Source organism: Anarhichas minor, unplaced genomic scaffold, assembly GCF_050575085.1.
Source record: "Anarhichas minor isolate MPS153535 unplaced genomic scaffold, ASM5057508v1 ptg000045l, whole genome shotgun sequence".
Classification (NCBI taxonomy): Eukaryota; Metazoa; Chordata; class Actinopteri; order Perciformes; family Anarhichadidae; genus Anarhichas; species Anarhichas minor.
Genome location: NW_027466491.1, coordinates 7,637,595 through 7,655,278, shown reverse-complemented (window position 1 = coordinate 7,655,278; position 17,684 = coordinate 7,637,595). Strand labels below are relative to the sequence as shown.

Genomic DNA, 17,684 nt, shown 5'->3' with positions numbered 1-17,684 from the left:
GCATTCACATGTGTGTCACATGCAAAAAGCTGCGAGGAAGAATAGAGCAACAACAAATGTTTGATCTACCTGCTGAACGTCTACAAGTAGACCCCCCATTTTCCTATGTGGGACTTGACATTTTTGGGCCATGGGAAGTCATCACACGTTGTACCAGGGCTGGCCAGGCCAGGGACAAAAGGTGGGCAGTTTTGTTTACATGCATGTCCACACGTGCCATTCATATCGAGGTAATCGAAACAATGACCTCCTCAAGCTTCATAAACGCCCTCAGGAGATTTTTCTCTATCAGAGGCTATGCGAAACAGCTTCGATCAGACTGTGGGACAAATTTTATTGGAGCATTTAAGGAGCTGAAAATGGATTCACAATGTAATCGTGATTCAAGCATAGAAGACTACCTCCTTCAGCAAAAGTGCACCAGGGTTTTCAACCCTCCACACTCCTCTCATATGGGTGGCGCTTGGGAGCGCATGATTGGAGTCTCAAGGCGAATTCTAGATTGCATGCTCCTCCAAGTTGGACCTTTAAAACTCACCCATGAAGTGCTAATCACCTTTATGGCAGAGGTCAGTGCCATTGTGAATGTCAGGCCGTTAATTCCGGTATCCACTGACCCAGAGACTCCCCTCATTCTAACCCCTTCCATGTTGCTGACACAGAAAACAGCCGCATCTCCTTGTCCAGCTAGTGAGTTTTCGAAAGGAGATTTGCTCAAGAACCAGTGGAAAAGGGTTCAAGCCTTGGCAGAGACATTTTGGGCTAGGTGGCGACAAGAATTTTTGAGCACGCTACAGCATCGTCAGAAGTGGCAAGCACAGAAACCCAATCTTAAAGAAGGAGACATAGTTCTGATGAAGGACAGTCAGACAAAAAGAAATCAGTGGCCAATGGGAGTTGTTGTGAATGCTATTCCCAGTAAAGATGGACTAGTAAGAAAGATAGAAGTCAAAGTGACAAGAAATCAGACGCTCAAGATATTCTCCAGACCCATCTCTGAAGTGGTCCTGCTTTTCTCCCAGAAAGACAATCATGGGAATGACGTGTCACACAGTCCACAGCTTGCTGAGGGCAAAGCCATAGGTGGGATGAGTCGCTGAGTGACAGCCCGGTCAACTCACTGTCAGACCGCAGTCCTACATTTAGTACAGTAGCAGTTCTCCTGTACAGACTCGGATGAGAAAGGACTGTGGGTTAATATGTACATAGTGGCATATTTCTTAATATGCCAGACGGGGAGTGTATTGTATTCAATGTATTGGTTATGTTATATGTCCTATAGCAATACCTAGTGGCAATTGTGAATAGCTGCACTGAACAGGAAGTGAGCGAAGTGTAAATAGTCAAAATAACAGGAAGTGATGTTCAAGGAGTGCCATGTGCCTATGGACTCATTAAGTGACCATCTCAGCGTTCAATCCATATAATCCTGTGCCTTGAAGTCCACAAAATCGGCTTAATCCGTAAGTGTGCTACTATTTACAGTTATACTAACATGTTTATATCCATATTTCTTTGGTTTGTGTTCGTAGCATTTATACTGATGTATACTAGATATTATTAAGTACTTACACAGGCACTTACTTTTTGTATCGTTTGTGCTCTTTTTCAGTTTTACAAAAATATTACATATTTTCCACCGTTACACCTTGCAAATACAACAACCTGTCTGTTCCTTGGAGGACACGGTGCTGGGAAATATATTGTCAAGCTGGCTGTATAGCTGCAAACTTTTAGTGAGGCCAGCACGCTTCCTCACACAAACAGAGCAGAGCACGCACAGTGTTTGCACAACCGACGCCACGTTGCTAGTGTGTTTTTGTACTCACCTGTCGGAAGGGCTTCTGCTAGCGCACTAGCCATTGCTGCTCAATCTGCTGCAGGTTCAACGTCTTCCTCTCGTTCATTCCCCTCTCTTTATAAATCCATACATTCTCATTGTATAATACGGCCTCTCTGTCCCACTGCGGTCCTCAAAGCTTGCAAACACTTCGAGCTGACCGAGGCTGGAGGCTGCGCCGCGAGCATGTTAGCAGCGAGCATGTTAGCCAGACCCCCGCCTGCACCTGTGTTTGATTTGGGTCACTGACCAGTTAATTGCGGCAGTATTGAAAAAAAACAAAAAACAGCATTATACTTCCTCATGTAATGTGACCTTGGAATCACATAACCAAAGTCACATGACATAATTCCACAACTGCATTTCGTTGCTGAACCCTTTGTTGTACAACAACAATAACTTACCCAAACCTGAAACTGGAATTACTAAAATAGTTGATATATAAAAGATATACAAATATGTATGATGAATTAGTGGACCAAAATAAACATATCTTGTTATTATATAGAACAACACATAAGTGTTAGATGCTATTTTTGTTATACTTATTTGTAATGGTCAAATTCCACATTTAGACTTGTGATAAAACAGGACTAACGGCTATCATCTACATTTGGGATTACTTACATCACACTGGAATTAATACGTAGCTTGGTGGTGAAGTTGCTAAAATTTACTCATAATTACAATACTTAATTTTTAGGGAAACCATATTAAATCAACATTAAACGTTCCAACCGATGATTTAAAAAAGCATCCTGTGAATGGCTCATGGCAAATGTCACAGAATATTCCCTCTGTATTCTCTGTAAAATGGGTTTATGGGAGAAGCGGTCTACAGTGAGCAGTTGAGGCTGGTTCGGCCTCCACTTGAGTGGGCAGGGATCTTGGGAGGTCAGGTGGAAAACAGCCGGGGAGTCGGGCTCACATCTCCCGGGGCCGGTGTCGTGTGAGCTCGGTGCAGGGTTACCCGCTGAGAGAGGGGCCCAAGTCAGACCCCGCCGTGGGATTTCACAGTGTGATGCCCAGGATGTCCCAGGGCCTGGAAGAGATATAAGTAACTCAGTGACAGATAATTGATATCTAGTGAGAGATGAGGTCGCCATCTTCTGGAGGAAACACAGAGTGCATCCAGTTTTGCCTAAATTGAACAAGGTTGGTGCATGTTGTAATACTTTAATAATGTTGCGGCAAAATGACGAGAAGAGACGACGAATTGAATTTGCAACCCAGCGGGAAGTGTTTTAATGCATACACGGCAACATACAACGAGTTCAGCAAATCCAACGAAATCCGACGTATTACTTTTCACAGATTACTTTTATAGTCAAACTTTACCCCCCTTACATCACTTTCCACTGATCAAACAAGTGGGTTGAACCACAAACAGAGCACATCTGATTTCTTCACTCTGTCATGCTGACCTGATTTCGTTTGAGTCAAGATAACCTTTTGGCAGAACACGCGATTCGTTTACGGGAAATGTTTGGATACAAACAGGGGTGATCGATTACAATTTGTCTGGTGCTTTAATCTCTTCCTAAGAATGTTTTTACTTGTGAATCCAAATGTGTTCAGTTCAATCCTAAGTTATATGATGATTTTCTTCAACAATAACTTCCTGTATGTTTAAGTAAATCAGCGTTAATCTTGACTGTGTGTATGCTATAGTAACATATGTTATTTTATGTCTTTGCACACAGCTCTCACGTTGGTTTGGAATTTTGCAATACATTTAAAATCATGTATTGCCTTTAACAGCAGCAACAAACATCCCCCATCTTGGCACCTGTCAGCTTCTTAACCTCTCAACAAAACAAAGACATGTGATCCATCATATGATCCTGTTATGCTGAATCTGTGTGCCATAACATCCCATAGTCCTGCATTATCGTCTGTATCTGCTTTTGGCTCTGAATGCATCAATATGACGTCTCCTCACAATCTGACTGCAGATGAAATTGGTCACACTTCATAACTCTCCAAAGGAACCTATTGGTAGTGGGTGTGAAGGAATTTTAACAAGCAGAGTTATAGCACTGACGAATGCAGTGGCCAGGCGAGTGGAAATAGGGACAAAAAACAAGCCTGAGTGATTCTCTCTGCTGAGCTGAAATATCGCACAAATATTTTAGGTTTAGCCGAAGCCACGTGTGCGTGAAAGCTGGGAAAAAGCATGACTCAAATAAAGGAATACAAAGCAATATCATGTTGTGAAACGGAGCTTTGGATGGGACAAGATGAAAATGTGTGTTGTTATTGAAAGCGGCCCCCTACAGTCTGTGCAGCTGCCCCTACATCACCATACCCCCCCCCCCCCCTGTCAAGCTGTACACACACACACACGCAAGAGCACAAACCCAGAGTGCAACACAGGAACGTGTCGAGTCTTTAAACTGCAGTAATTACTAAGTGAAGTTTGGAAGAGTGCTGGCTTTGTTCCCTGCTCAGGCTGGGTGGGAGGGGGGGGGGGGGGTAAAGGGGGCGAGGGGAGGAGAAAACCATTCAGCAGTTAGGGGGAGAGGGGGCCATGTTGTTGAGGCCAGTGTTGTCTATTCCTACCACAGCCTCATGCTAATTCTTTAACTGCTGCAAATGTGTGTCCAGAAGTGTTAACAGGAGGCACGGAGAGGACTGTTGATTTCTGAAAAAGCATCAAGGGCAGAAGTGGAAAGGATTCAGACACACAAAAAGAGGTGAGAACTTAAACGATGTAGGTGTAAACTTCATATCAGCAGAATTAAGGAAACTGAGTGTGTTCAGTTGAAGTTATCCAAATGGACGGGACACACATGAGGAAAGAGGATGGCAAGAAGGAGAAGGAAGATGAGGTGGTGCAACTTCGGAGGGAGATCGGCCTGCTGCCTGCCGTGTGCTTCATCATCGGCTCGGTGGTGGGCAGCGGGATCTTCATCGCACCCAAGGGAGTCCTGTTGAACAGCGGCAGCGTGGGGCTCTCCCTGCTGGTGTGGGCGCTGTGTGGGGTCCTCTCGATGCTCGGTAAGATAGAGGCCTGATGCTGTCTGTTGGAACTAAACCTGGCAAGTGTTCATTTCTATGTGTTGATAGAACTGAATTTTACTTTTATTCAATTAGTATGTGTTTGGTGCAGACATGGAATGGAATATTTAAGAAAACGCAATGCAAAATAATAATTAAACTAATTAAAATATTTACCCTTTTCACTTTTTTTTTAATCATTCAAACATGCATTCATTTCTTTATTCTTTTTGATAATAAACTAAGATTAAATGACAAGTTTTGTGGTTATTTAACTTTTCAAATTCAAGCAATTTGTTTTCCATATGTCAGTCAATGCATTTTTCCATGCACCAAATTATTATTGTAATAATTAATCACTGAATGTGTTTATTTATCTATTTCATTTCGCTGCAAGTTATTCACACAACAGGGGACGAGCAAAACTTGAATTACATGTCAAATGTTTTTCTCTGGTCTGCCCTCTGCTCCGTTAGGGGCCCTGTGCTACGCTGAACTGGGCACCAGTTTTACAAAATCAGGGGGCCACTACACGTATCTACTGGAGACACTGGGGCCACTGCCTGCCTTTTTACGACTCTGGTCTGAGTGCTTCTTAATCAGGTTTGGAATTAGGTGGATTAGTTTAGCCCTGTTTGTCTTGACTGAAAGTTAAATCGGATCACATAACAAGCATGTTTCCATGTCCAGGCCAGCTGTGGCTTCCTATGTGTCCCTGGCTTTTGGCCGCTATGTGGTGGAGCCGTTCTTTGCACCATGTGATGCTCCCATAGTGCTCATCAAACTGGTCAGCATCCTGGGATTGAGTGAGTGGTTTTATACAATACCAATCATACCACTCTATAAGTGCACGTAGTGCCAAATATAGATTCAGAAACCGTTCTCTCACCAGCTGTTTGTCTTTGTGTCTCTGTAGCGTTAGTCGTGGCAATCAACTGCTGGAGTGTGACCATGGCCTCCCGCACTCAGATCACCTTGACTTTCATAAAGATGTTCGCTCTGGTCCTCATCATCATCCCTGGAGGCATCGCACTGGCCAAAGGTGGGAGGATGTCATCGTTTATCTTGGGGATACAGATGTATTTTCCAGCTGTTAAGGTCTTGTCAAATGGTTACTATTTGATGATGATGCTCTGTTACTCTCTTTCTCTGCATCTTCTTTTTTTCCAGGAAAAACAGAGAGTTTCCAGAATGGTTTTGAGGTTGACTCATTTAAACTGGATACGTTGCCACTGGCCTTCTATAACGGCCTCTATGCCTACGGTGGATGGTAAGCGACCATTCATTGCAGTATGAAAACTGGCTTGAATTCCAAACATTGTCTTCTTTTACTATACATGGAACCTTTTTTTAAAATGCTTGTGTGGACGTACTTTTTCTTTTTTCCTTTTAGGTTTGCTCTGAACTTTATCACAGAAGAGGTGATAAACCCAAATAGGTATTTTACATCTGACATCCTCACTCCACTCAAATCTATTTCTAAAAGCCTTGTTGCCTTGAAAATACTATCACATCTCTCCGCGTGTATCCCGTCTTGACAGAAACATCCCGCTGGCAATAATCTGCTCCATGGTGACAGTGACAGTCTGTTACGTGCTTGTTAATGTGGCCTACTTCACCATGATGACTCCCGCTGAGCTGCTGCTGTCTGAGGCTGTGGCTGTGGTCAGTGCCGTGCTGTAGAACACACATCCATTTAAAAAAAGGAATGTGTATGTATGTGTTTGAAGGCCGTTCTCCTCCTCTGTCTCTGCAGACGTTTGCGAACCGTGCTCTCAAGGGATTGGCTTCTGTGATCCCCTTCCTCGTGGCGATGTCTTGCCTTGGGGCTCTTAACGGCGGCATCTTTGGGTCACCGAGGTGATCTGTGCACAGATGTCTTATTATTGTTTTATACTCTAGCGTGTGCTTTAAATCAGGCAAGAGGTGACAGCTTACAGCGTGAGTGGAAGTCTTACTGTTTGTGTTGCAGGATGGTGTTTGTGGCAGCCAGAGACGGCCACTGGCCCCCAATCTTTTCCATGATTCACATCCGCAGACGCACACCTTTGCCTGCTGTGGTATTCCTGGTAAAATACTTTCCAAACAATAAAAATAAAGCTAGTGGGCAATATTTGATCTAATATCAGTGTCACCACATAAACAGACAACAACAACTCTCACAAAAAACTCACTTTTTCAGTCTGTAGTGCCTACAAACACTACAAACTGTGAAATACAACAACCCAGTCTATTTTCTGTGGGCTGCCTAGATTAGAAAACATGTGTTTCGACCACAGACTGTATATCAGAAGTGGACGTTGTCATCTTGACGCCACCCATTGGTTTGTGGACTGCCCTTTTGAAGCCTCGAGTTCGACGATTTGGCCGTAGCCATCTTGGCTTTTTGCAACCAATGAACGGAAGTTACCATATTCGAATGCGGAGGAGCGACGTAGAGACGCCGCTCTGATAGGGGCGGCGACCTGTCAATCACAGGAAGCCACTTAAAGCATCCCCTGCTTTATGGTCTGTTTGACTCTAAATGGACCATAATTTACTAAATGAACATCATGCTGCATTGAAGAAGACTTGAAACTAGAGATTGAGACCATAAACTCATGTTTACAATGTTTACTGAGGTAATAAATCAAGAGAGAAGTAGAGTCATTTTCTCATAGACTTCCATACAATCTGACTTATTCTTACACTCAGAGGATTCGCCCTCTGATGGCCACTAAAGAGAGTTTCGCATTGGCTTCACTTGTCAGAACCGGAGGCTGGCGCCTGGTTCGCACCCCCCACCTGAGTATCTCCATCCATGACTTGAGTACTACCTTTGCAAAGGTGCACCATAATTATCAAAGTCAATCAGAGCAGACCTAGGGAGGAAGGCTTAAAGAGACAGAGGGTGAATACTAGTATATTCAGACAAACAATATGAGAAATACAATGTGTTTATTGAACAATAAAGCATGTAAACATGTTCTAGTAGAAACCCAAAATACATTTATGGATCTGAAAATGAGCATGATATGTCCCCTTTAGCTCAACGTCCACTGACTAATTATTTTCAAGGCTTTCAACTGTATCTCACTGTCTTCACCAGCAGATGGAGCTTACTTGTTACATTTTATTTGTCAATCTACAGTCGCCAAGGTGAAAAATGAACATACGTGAATGTATATTTGTTATTTGAATCAAAAAATATGTAATAATGAAATTAATTGTGTTTGTGTGTATGCATTATCTGTCTTTATTTATAAGAGAATTGCCAAAAAACTGTCCAATTTAAACGCAGTAGACTTCACAACTTTTTTTTGTTAGAAATGATAATTTACTTATATTTCTGCTTGTTTATCGGTAAGATATCTTACATTTGGTTCGAGATGGGAACCCACTCTTCATTCTCATTCCTAGTGGTACCCACATGTAACATAGCAAGTTATGAATTGCACAAATATGCTTTACCCTCCACTACATCCCTATATGTAACAGTCACAACAGACTGAGTATGGATGTGTCATTATACCTGCATTGTCTGTCTCCAGTACCCCTTGATGGTGGTGGTGTTAATCACTGGAGAGATCTACCAGCTCATCAACTTTGTCTCCTTTTCGCGCTGGTTCTTCATCGCTATGGCAACCTCGGGGATGCTCCTCCATCGACATCGCTTCCCCAACCACCCACGGCCTTTCAAGGTTAGTGAGTCAAACTGTATAGCATTCTCTATTATTCTGTTAACTACGTTTTATTTGCTCTTTTTCGTGACCCAAAGGTGCCGCTGGCCATCGTGGTTACCTTCACCGTGGTTTGCTTCTTCATCGTGGGTCTGTCTCTGTACTCGGACCCCTGGAACACCGGGATGAGCAGTGCTCTCACACTGACCGGGATCCCGGTTTACTATGTGACCATCTACCGCTATCGCGTACCACATAGATTGAGACGCATCTTTGGTAAGCCGTGCCAAAATCTGCAAACTTATTGATTTTATTTATCCATTTAGTTGGGAAAAGATGTAGTTATACATCTTCAACATGTGTAGAGCAGAAGGTGAAAAGAGCCAATGGCATCATTTTATGCATCAAAGCTTTTCCTAAGGAATGTAATGTGTGTATATAGGTTACTGTTGGGCAGTTTGTTTGTAACACAGAGATGGAAATTACAGCCTGTTCTTCCCAAAACATTTAGCCCTTTTAGCTTACTAAACCCCACTCTAACTCGAAGAACAAAGCCTTTCCAACTCTTCCATAACTCGGATTCTCTTCAATATTCCCAGACTACTTCAGCAAGCACCTGCAGATCCTTCTAGAAGTGACTCAACAGGAAGTCCAGACGTTCTGAAGATCTCTTTCTACTGGATGCCACCTTAACCAGTCCAAGCATCTTTTTTGTTTCGATTTTATGCGTCCATTTGAATATTGTAATCATTTTAAGATTTTTTTAAAGAACACTATTACAAAACAATGCTGGAAACAGGTTGTGTATCTGACTTCTCTTGTAGAATTTTACTAGCACTTCATATTTGTGCATTGGACTTTATGTTACGCTTATGTTGGACACTACTGGAGTACGAGGTGCTCACTATCATTCTCCATGAACATCTAAATCTCTGCCTACAAAGTTTTGTAAGACCAATAAAGTCAATCTTGAATCACAAAGACAATCTATAAATGGTTTCAACCTTTATTGAAATATAAATAACAAATAGGCAACCTTGCTCTGTCTTCTATCAGATGCAACACACCGTACTGGGGTTTCAACATCACTGTACTGCGGTTTGTGTGAGGTTGTCAAAAACTCTTTATTTACATTTTTGAAATGTGAAAAGAGCGAGGCAAACCTCCATGCTCTCTGAGGCACCGACACCAGCACGTATCACACAGTCTTAAAAAACACCAACTTTAGGAAACAGAACAAGGCACACGCTTTGAAAACTGTTTGCTCAAAACCCCAACATCTCACTCTTGAATGCCATGCAGCGCGTGAACAGATCAACTCCCATATGAACACACGTGCTAACAAACCAGAAGGAATGATTTAAAGCCAGACATTATTTAGAGGCATTTACAAAAAACGGGAATATCTCCCATTCTGCCCGCCTAAGATGGTGCTTACAGGAAAATACATTTGCATCGTTACTGAAAACTAATCAAATCTGCTAGATGGACGCGACATATTCAGTATTTTGCTCCCAAAGATCTTCAATTATGGTGTTGGCATGAGGGGTAACTGCATGCAAAATGTCCCCGTCTGCAGGTGCACAGTGCCTACTGATGGCAAACTAGTGAACAACCAGGATTTATAAAGTCAAGTGGGGAAGACAGTTCTAGGAGTGAAGCACAGAGACAATCCCATTGCCGTTAGTGCCATTTGTATTACTTTGCCATTGTTTATTGCTGACAATCTCGCAACCTAAAAGTCGATTCCAGGAGGCCGCCTGAACCAAACGGCACGGACGCATCTCGCTGGCAATATATTGTCTTTTCATTCACAAATGCAAAAGCTAAATTATATATTAAAATGTGCAAATCGACATACATAAGTGTACATACACACATAAGGATAGATTTATCCTTCAAGAGCACAGAGAGATACGACAGGTAGGATAAAGTATGGAAGGAAACAGGACCCGCCAGTAGCTTTACTAGTAGAAATAAGAGAACAAGACAAAAGCAGATGAAGAGCGATGGCACCGATGAAAAGCCAGAGGTGGAGAGGAACATCTAATGTGAGGGACGACGAGTAAGCAGCATGCTAATTTGACCTGGAAACGAAAATCAAAGTTCCCCTGTCATTATTCCCATCTTCTCCTATAGTGTTTCTGAAAACAGATGACACATCGATGTGATTAAAATGTGTTTTGTCCACCCGGCTACTTAAACTGAGGGATGAACTCGGACCAGCTCATATTGGCCATGCCCAGCTCCTCGTCATCCAGACCAGAGAAGCTAAGGTCCACGAGTATCTTGCTCAGGCTGTCGTTCATCGTGTCCAGGACGAGGCCCTCCGTCATCGAGCGGTTGGTGGGCGTCGCGGCGCCGCCTCCCGCCTGAAGCAGCTCCCTGGAGCAGCTGCTTCTGAAGCATTCGATGAGCGAGTCGGATGGTCCCGTCCCTCTGGCGGGAGCCGACGTGAGCAGCTCTCTGGGGGAGCTAAACAGAGGCCAGTCTTTAAAGGGGGTGCTGTTGAAGCTGAAGGTGGTGTAGTCGAGCCGCGGCGTGACTGCGGGGCCACCGGGTGTGCGGATGGGGCTGAAGTCCAGAACGCTCTGGCTCCCTTTGCCCACGGGGGTCACTTTCCAGGGCTCGGGTAAGACGTGAGTGGGAGGCTTGCTGGGCGTGGAGGAGGTCAGGTGGCTGCTGCTTTTTATGGGCGTCTTGAAGGAGAAGTCCCGATCGGGGCTGTGCTCCTCCAGCTGGGTATCCCGCATGTCCTGGAAAGTCGAAGCATCGGAGACTACGCCGGAGTCAAAGAAAGTATTATTGGGGCAGAGGAGGACGGGCTCCTCGTGCAGGGAGTGAACCAGGCGCTGTTTGCGTCGCGAACTGCTGCCTTGTCTCTTCCGAGGGGCTTTGGGAGTCTCGCATTTAACCGGGACACATTGCGGCTCCTCCTTCACCTTCACCATGAGGTCTTTGTCCTTCTGGGGATACACTACCACAGCTGGGACGTCACTTTGTGTCACCTGTCGGACATACAACAATGCACTTTACAATTCTACCAGTAACTGTCCATCATACACACCCCCAACACATAACTCAGTTCATTTTAACATCTGCAATGCGTGAGGGAGCCTTTACCTTCGGAGCTATGCGCACTCTCTTGGCTCCTCGCGAAGTGATCTGCTTCTGCAGCGAGCAAGAGGGAGGAAACTGGGCCAAGGAGGACGACAGGAAGACAGAGGAGGTGAGGGGGAGCTGGATGGGAACCAAGTAGGAATCAGTTCGAGGGAGAAGAGGTTTCATCCGTCTCTCTGGAAGTACAAAAGAAGAAAAAAAACTCAGAGCAGAGCATCTTAATTTCAAATGACTGACGTTTGTGTGAATTTGTTTCCTCTATCAAAGTCCCTCCATCTTTGTTAACGTACCAGAGCTAGTTGGAATTTTTCTTGCATCAGGAAGCATCCTCTTCTTTTGCTGTGAAAAACAAAAAGACACAACATCAGTTTATACAGTGGAAGCGTACTGCCTTACTGTGCTCTCTCATATTCCTGACCACAACCTGCGTTCTCGACAATGTTTTAAGGAGTTGGCAAGCAAGAACAGGCGAAAGTCAGAGTAAGACCTCTTATAACTGTCCCTACACTTTATAGAGGGATGATGGATACATTTATTTCTGAGTGTAAGCATTCGGTGTGACTTCAGCCTCCCTGCTGCTCACATCATCTCCTCCTGCAATAAAAAGAATTCCCTAGACCGTAGACCTCAAGCTGCAGCTGCACTCTTTGGATCAAAGGGTCTGATGACTAAAAACAAAAAGGAAAGTGAATGTGGACGTCTGATTTTCTGTCCCTTGTCTGCTTTCTTCTGCCTGACTGATGAAGACTGTTCCTAGAGGACTGAAAAGGGTAAAGACATCTTACTTGGTTGGGAAATAAAAGTTGTGGCACCAGAACAGGAGCAGTCATTGGGTCACAGCCGGACTGTAGAGAAAGATGTGGAGTAAGAGGGAAGACAAAAATCCAAAATGATCCCCACGACACCATGGATGATAATGATGGTATCCAATACACAAAATGATGAACAAATAAAACAAAAGAACTCAATTCAGTGTCAGGGCTTCGTCCTTTATTTTAGATAAAAAGGGTGACAGTGATACAGTCAGTAGTGCTCACCTTGTACACCTGATCAAGAGTGAGGCACCTGTTGGCCTCAGGCCGGATGGTCCAGAAAGAGAGTTTACCATCTGGTGACGACTCACGAAGGAACATGTCGTGTAGAGAGAGATTATGGCGGATAGAATTCTGCAATCACAAATGAGTAAAAAAAAAAAAAAAACACTTTGAAAGCTGCTAAATCGGAAATTCAGTGCTTCAATATAATAGCAAAAACGACTTGCTGTATGATATAGCGGCGCAGAGAATGAAGTCACTCTCCCAGATCAGCCGTCACCATGTTGAGAGCCGTGTGGAGGCAATCCCTCAATCATAGATATGCTCCGAATTTGGAGTTCAGGACTTTTAATGCGTGTTTCAGCAAGTCACCCTAAAAGACTGTTTATTATGTGCCCACGAGTTATATTTTTCAGTTGTAAAGTACCTTCCATCCTGGTTTGGCCACCTCTCTGAAGTAAGGGAAGTGGTCCTCGATCCACATGTAAATCTCTTTCAGTGTCATCCTCCTGCTCTTCAGACTGTTGATGGCAAACTGGATCATGGCCATGTAGGAGTACGGCGGCCTCTCCGACATGGGTTGCTGAACAGCCTCTGCGTTCTGTGCCTGTAAAAGAAATGAAGAATAAGAAAGAGGCTTCAATACACGATACGTGTATTAAACTGTAGACAGATTGTTTTCAATTCAGGTGATCTGTATAAAACATGAACACAAGACTGAATCTTTATGTAGAGAAACATCTGAAATCTGACTTCAGTCAGGTTCTCAAATGTAAAAGCTGTAAAAAAAACATCAAAAAGTGGCACCGTTTGTGACTGAAAGTGAGCAGCTTCCACAGTTTAACTTCAAAATTTGCAAACGATGAAATAGTGGAACTGTAACTCGACTAATAACTGCAATTAAGCTTTTGCAATAACCTCAATATTCATGGTACAATGTTGCAGGTGTCCACATACACAGTAATGTTTCAGCTCTGCACTTTACCTCAGAAAGCATTTCAAATCTAGCAGCATGTTTTCTGTTATCCCAATACCACAGAGGTCTTTGTAAATCACAATAAAGTGAGACAGACTGGTTACGGATGGCGTTTTAGGGGAAAAGCTGACACATGCCTGAGATCAGTGTCTCCTCCACACATACATGTTCTCACATCAACAGTACGATTCACACCGAGGCGACAACGAGGAGCAGCTGACCTGTGAATTTGAGCTTTGGTTCTCCTTGACGGCCATCTGCTTGGCAGCATCCTGTTCGATTGTGTTCATCGTGCCCAGCCATTGAATATTGGTGAGGCTGTCATCCAAAGGACCACACTCCAATTCCTTATTCACTAATAAAGAAAAGCAAATGCCATTATTGTTTCAGCAAAGGGGAACGACTAAAATAAAAAAGATAGGCAATAAAACTCTACAATTATACTTGAAATATCATCTTATCAAATCAGCCTCATCTCCTTACATGCTTTGATTCCAGTGAGAGGTTTAACGTCCAGGGAGCCGGGCTCAGATTCTTCTTTCACTGGTTGTCCAACTGCAGAGACGTCATCCCCCTCAGCAGCAGGCTGGCAAAAAGATCCATTGTCCCGGCTGCCACTCCCACTCAAGAGGATGAACTTGTTTGGGCCCTGGACGCCACACTCTTTGCCTTTGGCAGTGAGCGCGCCGATGATACTTTGAAGGTCTGCCGATTTGGGGATGACAACCACCTGTGTATCAGACATGGAGGGGTGATCCATAATGCGGACGCCATCGGGGAAGCACTGACTGGCGGCTGATTTGGGAGGTTCTTTGAAGCCCGGTGCATCAGCTCGCCTTTGTGGTTCAGCCGCTGGCGGATCATTTTGCTGAAACGGCAACTTTCTTCTTCTGAGGATCAGGGGTCTCCTTGGGCTCCGTCTCATGGTCATCAAATGATTGAAAATGCTCCTTGGTGTTCACTGGTATTCTGCACAAAAACAACACAAAGACCAATGCAAACATTTGCAACTAGCTACATAACAAAGTTTGTTTTAAAGTCGTCTAATCTTTCATCACTGCCTTGTGTGCATCATATCACCACACTGTGCTCACTAGATGCACCTGTAATCAAGGTTTACCTGGCAGAAGGTATGAAGTCAATATCAAGTTACTAGCAAAGCTAACCAACAGTTAAGAAAACCAGGCTGGATTCAAACAGTTTCTCCGTCCCTTGATCGATTTATATTGACAAGATGAAATCATTTAACCAATATCAAATAACGTTACCAGTCTGGACACACTGCGTCACTGATGAGCCGGGTTATATGTGAATAATGGACCTTAAAATTAAATTAAAGCTCCGCGTTGTCCCACGTGGACGTCTTTTAGCTGTGCGATTGCTCGGTTTAGCAGGTTCTTGTCAGATCAGTTGCTTTTGTTCCCTGGCAACTCATCGCCTTCCAGAACAACAGTTACATGTCATGCAGGCGACGACGTGATTTGTGTAACGTTTACCGCTGGTTCTCTGGTGAACTGCTAACGGTTATATGGATCCATATCTGACAACAATAGGCGGTGCATGAACTGAGGTCAATGTGACATCCATTTGACTGACATTAATGTCATGCACCAGAGCTCGAAATGAGGAAACATGTTTATTATTATTATTATTATATTATTATACATTAAAACCTGGAGAAAATGTAGCTCGGCTATTGCACTCGGCGATCTTAGCTAACATTACAACTTTCCCTTGGTTAACGTTAACATCAGCCATCTGTTTGGAAGCTAGGCTAAGTTAGCTATGTGGCTAGTCGTTAGCTCACTACGCCATTGTAACGAATAGCAAAGCTAGATAAAGCCATACCTTCATATTCATGTGATGTTTCAGGCGATCCTACTCGGCTGGACTCCTGCCAGTAGTTGAAACACCTGCTTCATATTCAATGCGATATCAGAGGATCCCAAGATATCGATTATATTCTTTCATTTCCTATTATTTACATGCTGTCTGTTCGACTCAGCAACGTTTTTTGAATTTTGGCGCTGTGGGCGCCACCCCCGTCACTCTGGTCACATGGTATAAAAATACACCAATAGGAAGCTAGGCGAGACCGCGCTGCAACCAATCAGAGACGTCGATGGTGGAAACCGGGAAATAATAAGTAACAAGAGGACGGAAAACAAAAGAAGTTCATAGTAGACAACGACGGTGGAATAACTAACGTTTTATTAATTATTTGCAATAATGTATATGTTTTGCTCGAAGTATTACATTTAGGTGAGTACAATGGCGGGTTAGTAGCGACGAGTGAAAACGTTCAAAGGTAGCCTATACAGTTGGCTGTTGACATCATCTGACCCGTAAACAGTAATCTTGTTTACGTACATTGAATCAGAAAAGTACATTGATAAAGTGATGTTCTCATTCCACCAGGTTTCCAGGGATGCTTTCTATTAATGCCCCGTAAAGCCTTAAAGACAGAGAAGCCTCCCCTGCTGTTCCTGGAGCAGCCTGTGTGTGGAGCCAGACTCCAAAATGTGCCTGAAGTCCGAGCAGCACTCAACCCCAAAGAGTTTTTCTCAGAGACGCCGGCACAGAACAGCTCAACTCTTGATTCTTGGGTAAGTTGTTGAATTCATTGACACTGCTAGTCCTCGAGTATATTGCTGAATCTGTTCTAGCTTAAAAGGTCTGCAGATAATCATCATTTCACAGAATAATGCTTATTTTATGTGACATAAGTGTTATTCGGATGTTGTTCCTGTACTGATCTCTTTCAGGTCAGACCACAATTCGACCGTTCGATTGCAGCTGCACTGCCGGTGAGACGAGGGAGGAGAAGATGCGTCTCTGCCACAAGCATCCTTGACAGTTGCAGTCAGCTGTCCAGAAAGAAGAGCGTGTGCAAATTCCCCTCATTATCGTTTCAGACTAGGTCAAGAGACCAATCTCATCAACCAAAGAGCACACGCACAAAGAAATCTACGGAGTGTGACGCAGGAAATCAACCACGGGGATCATGCCGAATCAAAAGGACTGTTTCGAGTGCACAGTACTCTGACGCACCAAATAAACAGCCGACCTCAATCAGACAAAGGAATGAGGAGATATTTTCCAATGGTGCTGCGTCTTGTAGCAGATGTTTGGACGAGCCTGAAGCTCCATCTATTCAAGTGACAGAGAAATGCAGGATTCCAGCAGATGGTGCGTCAACACCATCCAATGAGGTCAGCAGGGTCAGTCCACCACCCGATGTGGACACTCCAAAAGTAATTCAAGGAGGGAGTAGCTGCCCCCCCTTCACCTCTCTACATTTGCTACAGGCTCCACCATGTACACCACCGTGTAATCAGCCACCTGACATTTTAGTGGCTGACACACCAGAGCGGGATTATGGGGTGAAGGTGACATGGAGGAGGAGGAGGGGTTTGATGATGATGTTGAAAGAGAGGGGCCAGCTCTCTGATTCAGATGCCTTTAACAGCTGATGTAGAGATTGTGTAAAAAGATGATTAAGCAATGTCACAGATTATTCATCGGACGCACTTCTGTGACCAGAATTCTTTCTATGAACTGTTTTTTATTGCACTGAATGGAGCTGCTGCATTTTAAAGTCATGGTCACATTATTAAATGTCTCTCTCACCCAATGGTGCCCCCACTTCACAACCCTGGTTTATCATTGTCAGACTCAAATAATCAAATCAAAGAATGGACAAATTAAAATTGCAATAATTACCGCAATATCCAAACAGCAAACTTTTTCCATGAGTGGGAAATTATTAAGACTGATACTGTACTGTTATAGATTATGTTGCAAATTCTGTATAATCCTGACCTCTAGCAACACCAGCCTTTTGTTTCTTCTTACGCTCCTACACTTTAATGGCACAAGTGTGGGAAAAGGTCATGTTCATATGGACTATATTGAGCAAACACTATAATTTTGTCAATGACATGAATGCTTGACTCACTGGTGTAATATAACAAAGGATGCTGCTGAAAGAACGTTTGAGCAATGCTCTGTAACTTAAAACCATTTTTTTTTCTTTTTCAAATGTGTAAAGTACA

The 17,684-nt window shown here is 43.7% G+C and overlaps 3 protein-coding genes across 3 annotated transcripts; 2 read left to right on the top strand and 1 right to left on the bottom strand.

Annotated features, from left to right (window-relative positions):
- Positions 1 to 4,617: 4,617 nt before the first annotated feature.
- LOC142971156 (cystine/glutamate transporter) lies at positions 4,618 to 9,163 on the top strand. Its single transcript, XM_076111792.1, has 12 exons — positions 4,618 to 4,840; positions 5,317 to 5,443; positions 5,531 to 5,646; positions 5,757 to 5,882; positions 6,011 to 6,110; positions 6,234 to 6,278; positions 6,382 to 6,505; positions 6,597 to 6,700; positions 6,813 to 6,909; positions 8,371 to 8,520; positions 8,598 to 8,775; positions 9,099 to 9,163. The coding sequence occupies exons 1-12, from the start codon at positions 4,618 to 4,620 to the stop codon at positions 9,161 to 9,163; spliced, it is 1,455 nt and encodes a 484-aa protein (XP_075967907.1).
- Positions 9,164 to 9,544: 381 nt separating this feature from the next.
- On the bottom strand, positions 9,545 to 14,560 carry foxm1 (forkhead box M1). Its single transcript, XM_076111742.1, has 8 exons — positions 14,113 to 14,560; positions 13,851 to 13,984; positions 13,081 to 13,260; positions 12,657 to 12,785; positions 12,405 to 12,464; positions 11,910 to 11,958; positions 11,623 to 11,795; positions 9,545 to 11,507 (listed from the first exon to the last, which is right to left on the bottom strand). Exons 1-8 carry the CDS (start codon positions 14,558 to 14,560, stop codon positions 10,695 to 10,697), a joined length of 1,986 nt encoding a protein of 661 aa, XP_075967857.1. The 3' UTR covers positions 9,545 to 10,694.
- Positions 14,561 to 15,761: 1,201 nt separating this feature from the next.
- Positions 15,762 to 17,388, top strand: rhno1 (RAD9-HUS1-RAD1 interacting nuclear orphan 1). The gene is made up of 3 exons (XM_076111817.1): positions 15,762 to 15,891; positions 16,048 to 16,235; positions 16,395 to 17,388. The coding sequence occupies exons 2-3, from the start codon at positions 16,071 to 16,073 to the stop codon at positions 17,100 to 17,102; spliced, it is 873 nt and encodes a 290-aa protein (XP_075967932.1). The 5' UTR covers positions 15,762 to 15,891; positions 16,048 to 16,070; the 3' UTR covers positions 17,103 to 17,388.
- Positions 17,389 to 17,684: the final 296 nt, after the last annotated feature.

Coding starts and splice junctions, on each gene's coding strand:
- LOC142971156 (XM_076111792.1), top strand. CDS start 4,618: ATGGACGGGACACACATGAGGAAAGAGGATGGCAAGAAGGAGAAGGAA. Junction 5,883..6,010: donor AGGCATCGCACTGGCCAAAG/GTGGGAGGATGT, acceptor CTTTTTTTCCAG/GAAAAACAGAGAGTTTCCAG. Junction 6,506..6,596: donor TGTCTGAGGCTGTGGCTGTG/GTCAGTGCCGTG, acceptor CTGTCTCTGCAG/ACGTTTGCGAACCGTGCTCT.
- foxm1 (XM_076111742.1), bottom strand. CDS start 14,560: ATGACCATGAGACGGAGCCCAAGGAGACCCCTGATCCTCAGAAGAAGA. Junction 11,959..12,404: donor AACTTTTATTTCCCAACCAA/GTAAGATGTCTT, acceptor TGTTTTTCACAG/CAAAAGAAGAGGATGCTTCC. Junction 11,796..11,909: donor AAAAATTCCAACTAGCTCTG/GTACGTTAACAA, acceptor TTGTACTTCCAG/AGAGACGGATGAAACCTCTT.
- rhno1 (XM_076111817.1), top strand. CDS start 16,071: ATGCCCCGTAAAGCCTTAAAGACAGAGAAGCCTCCCCTGCTGTTCCTG. Junction 16,236..16,394: donor GCTCAACTCTTGATTCTTGG/GTAAGTTGTTGA, acceptor GATCTCTTTCAG/GTCAGACCACAATTCGACCG.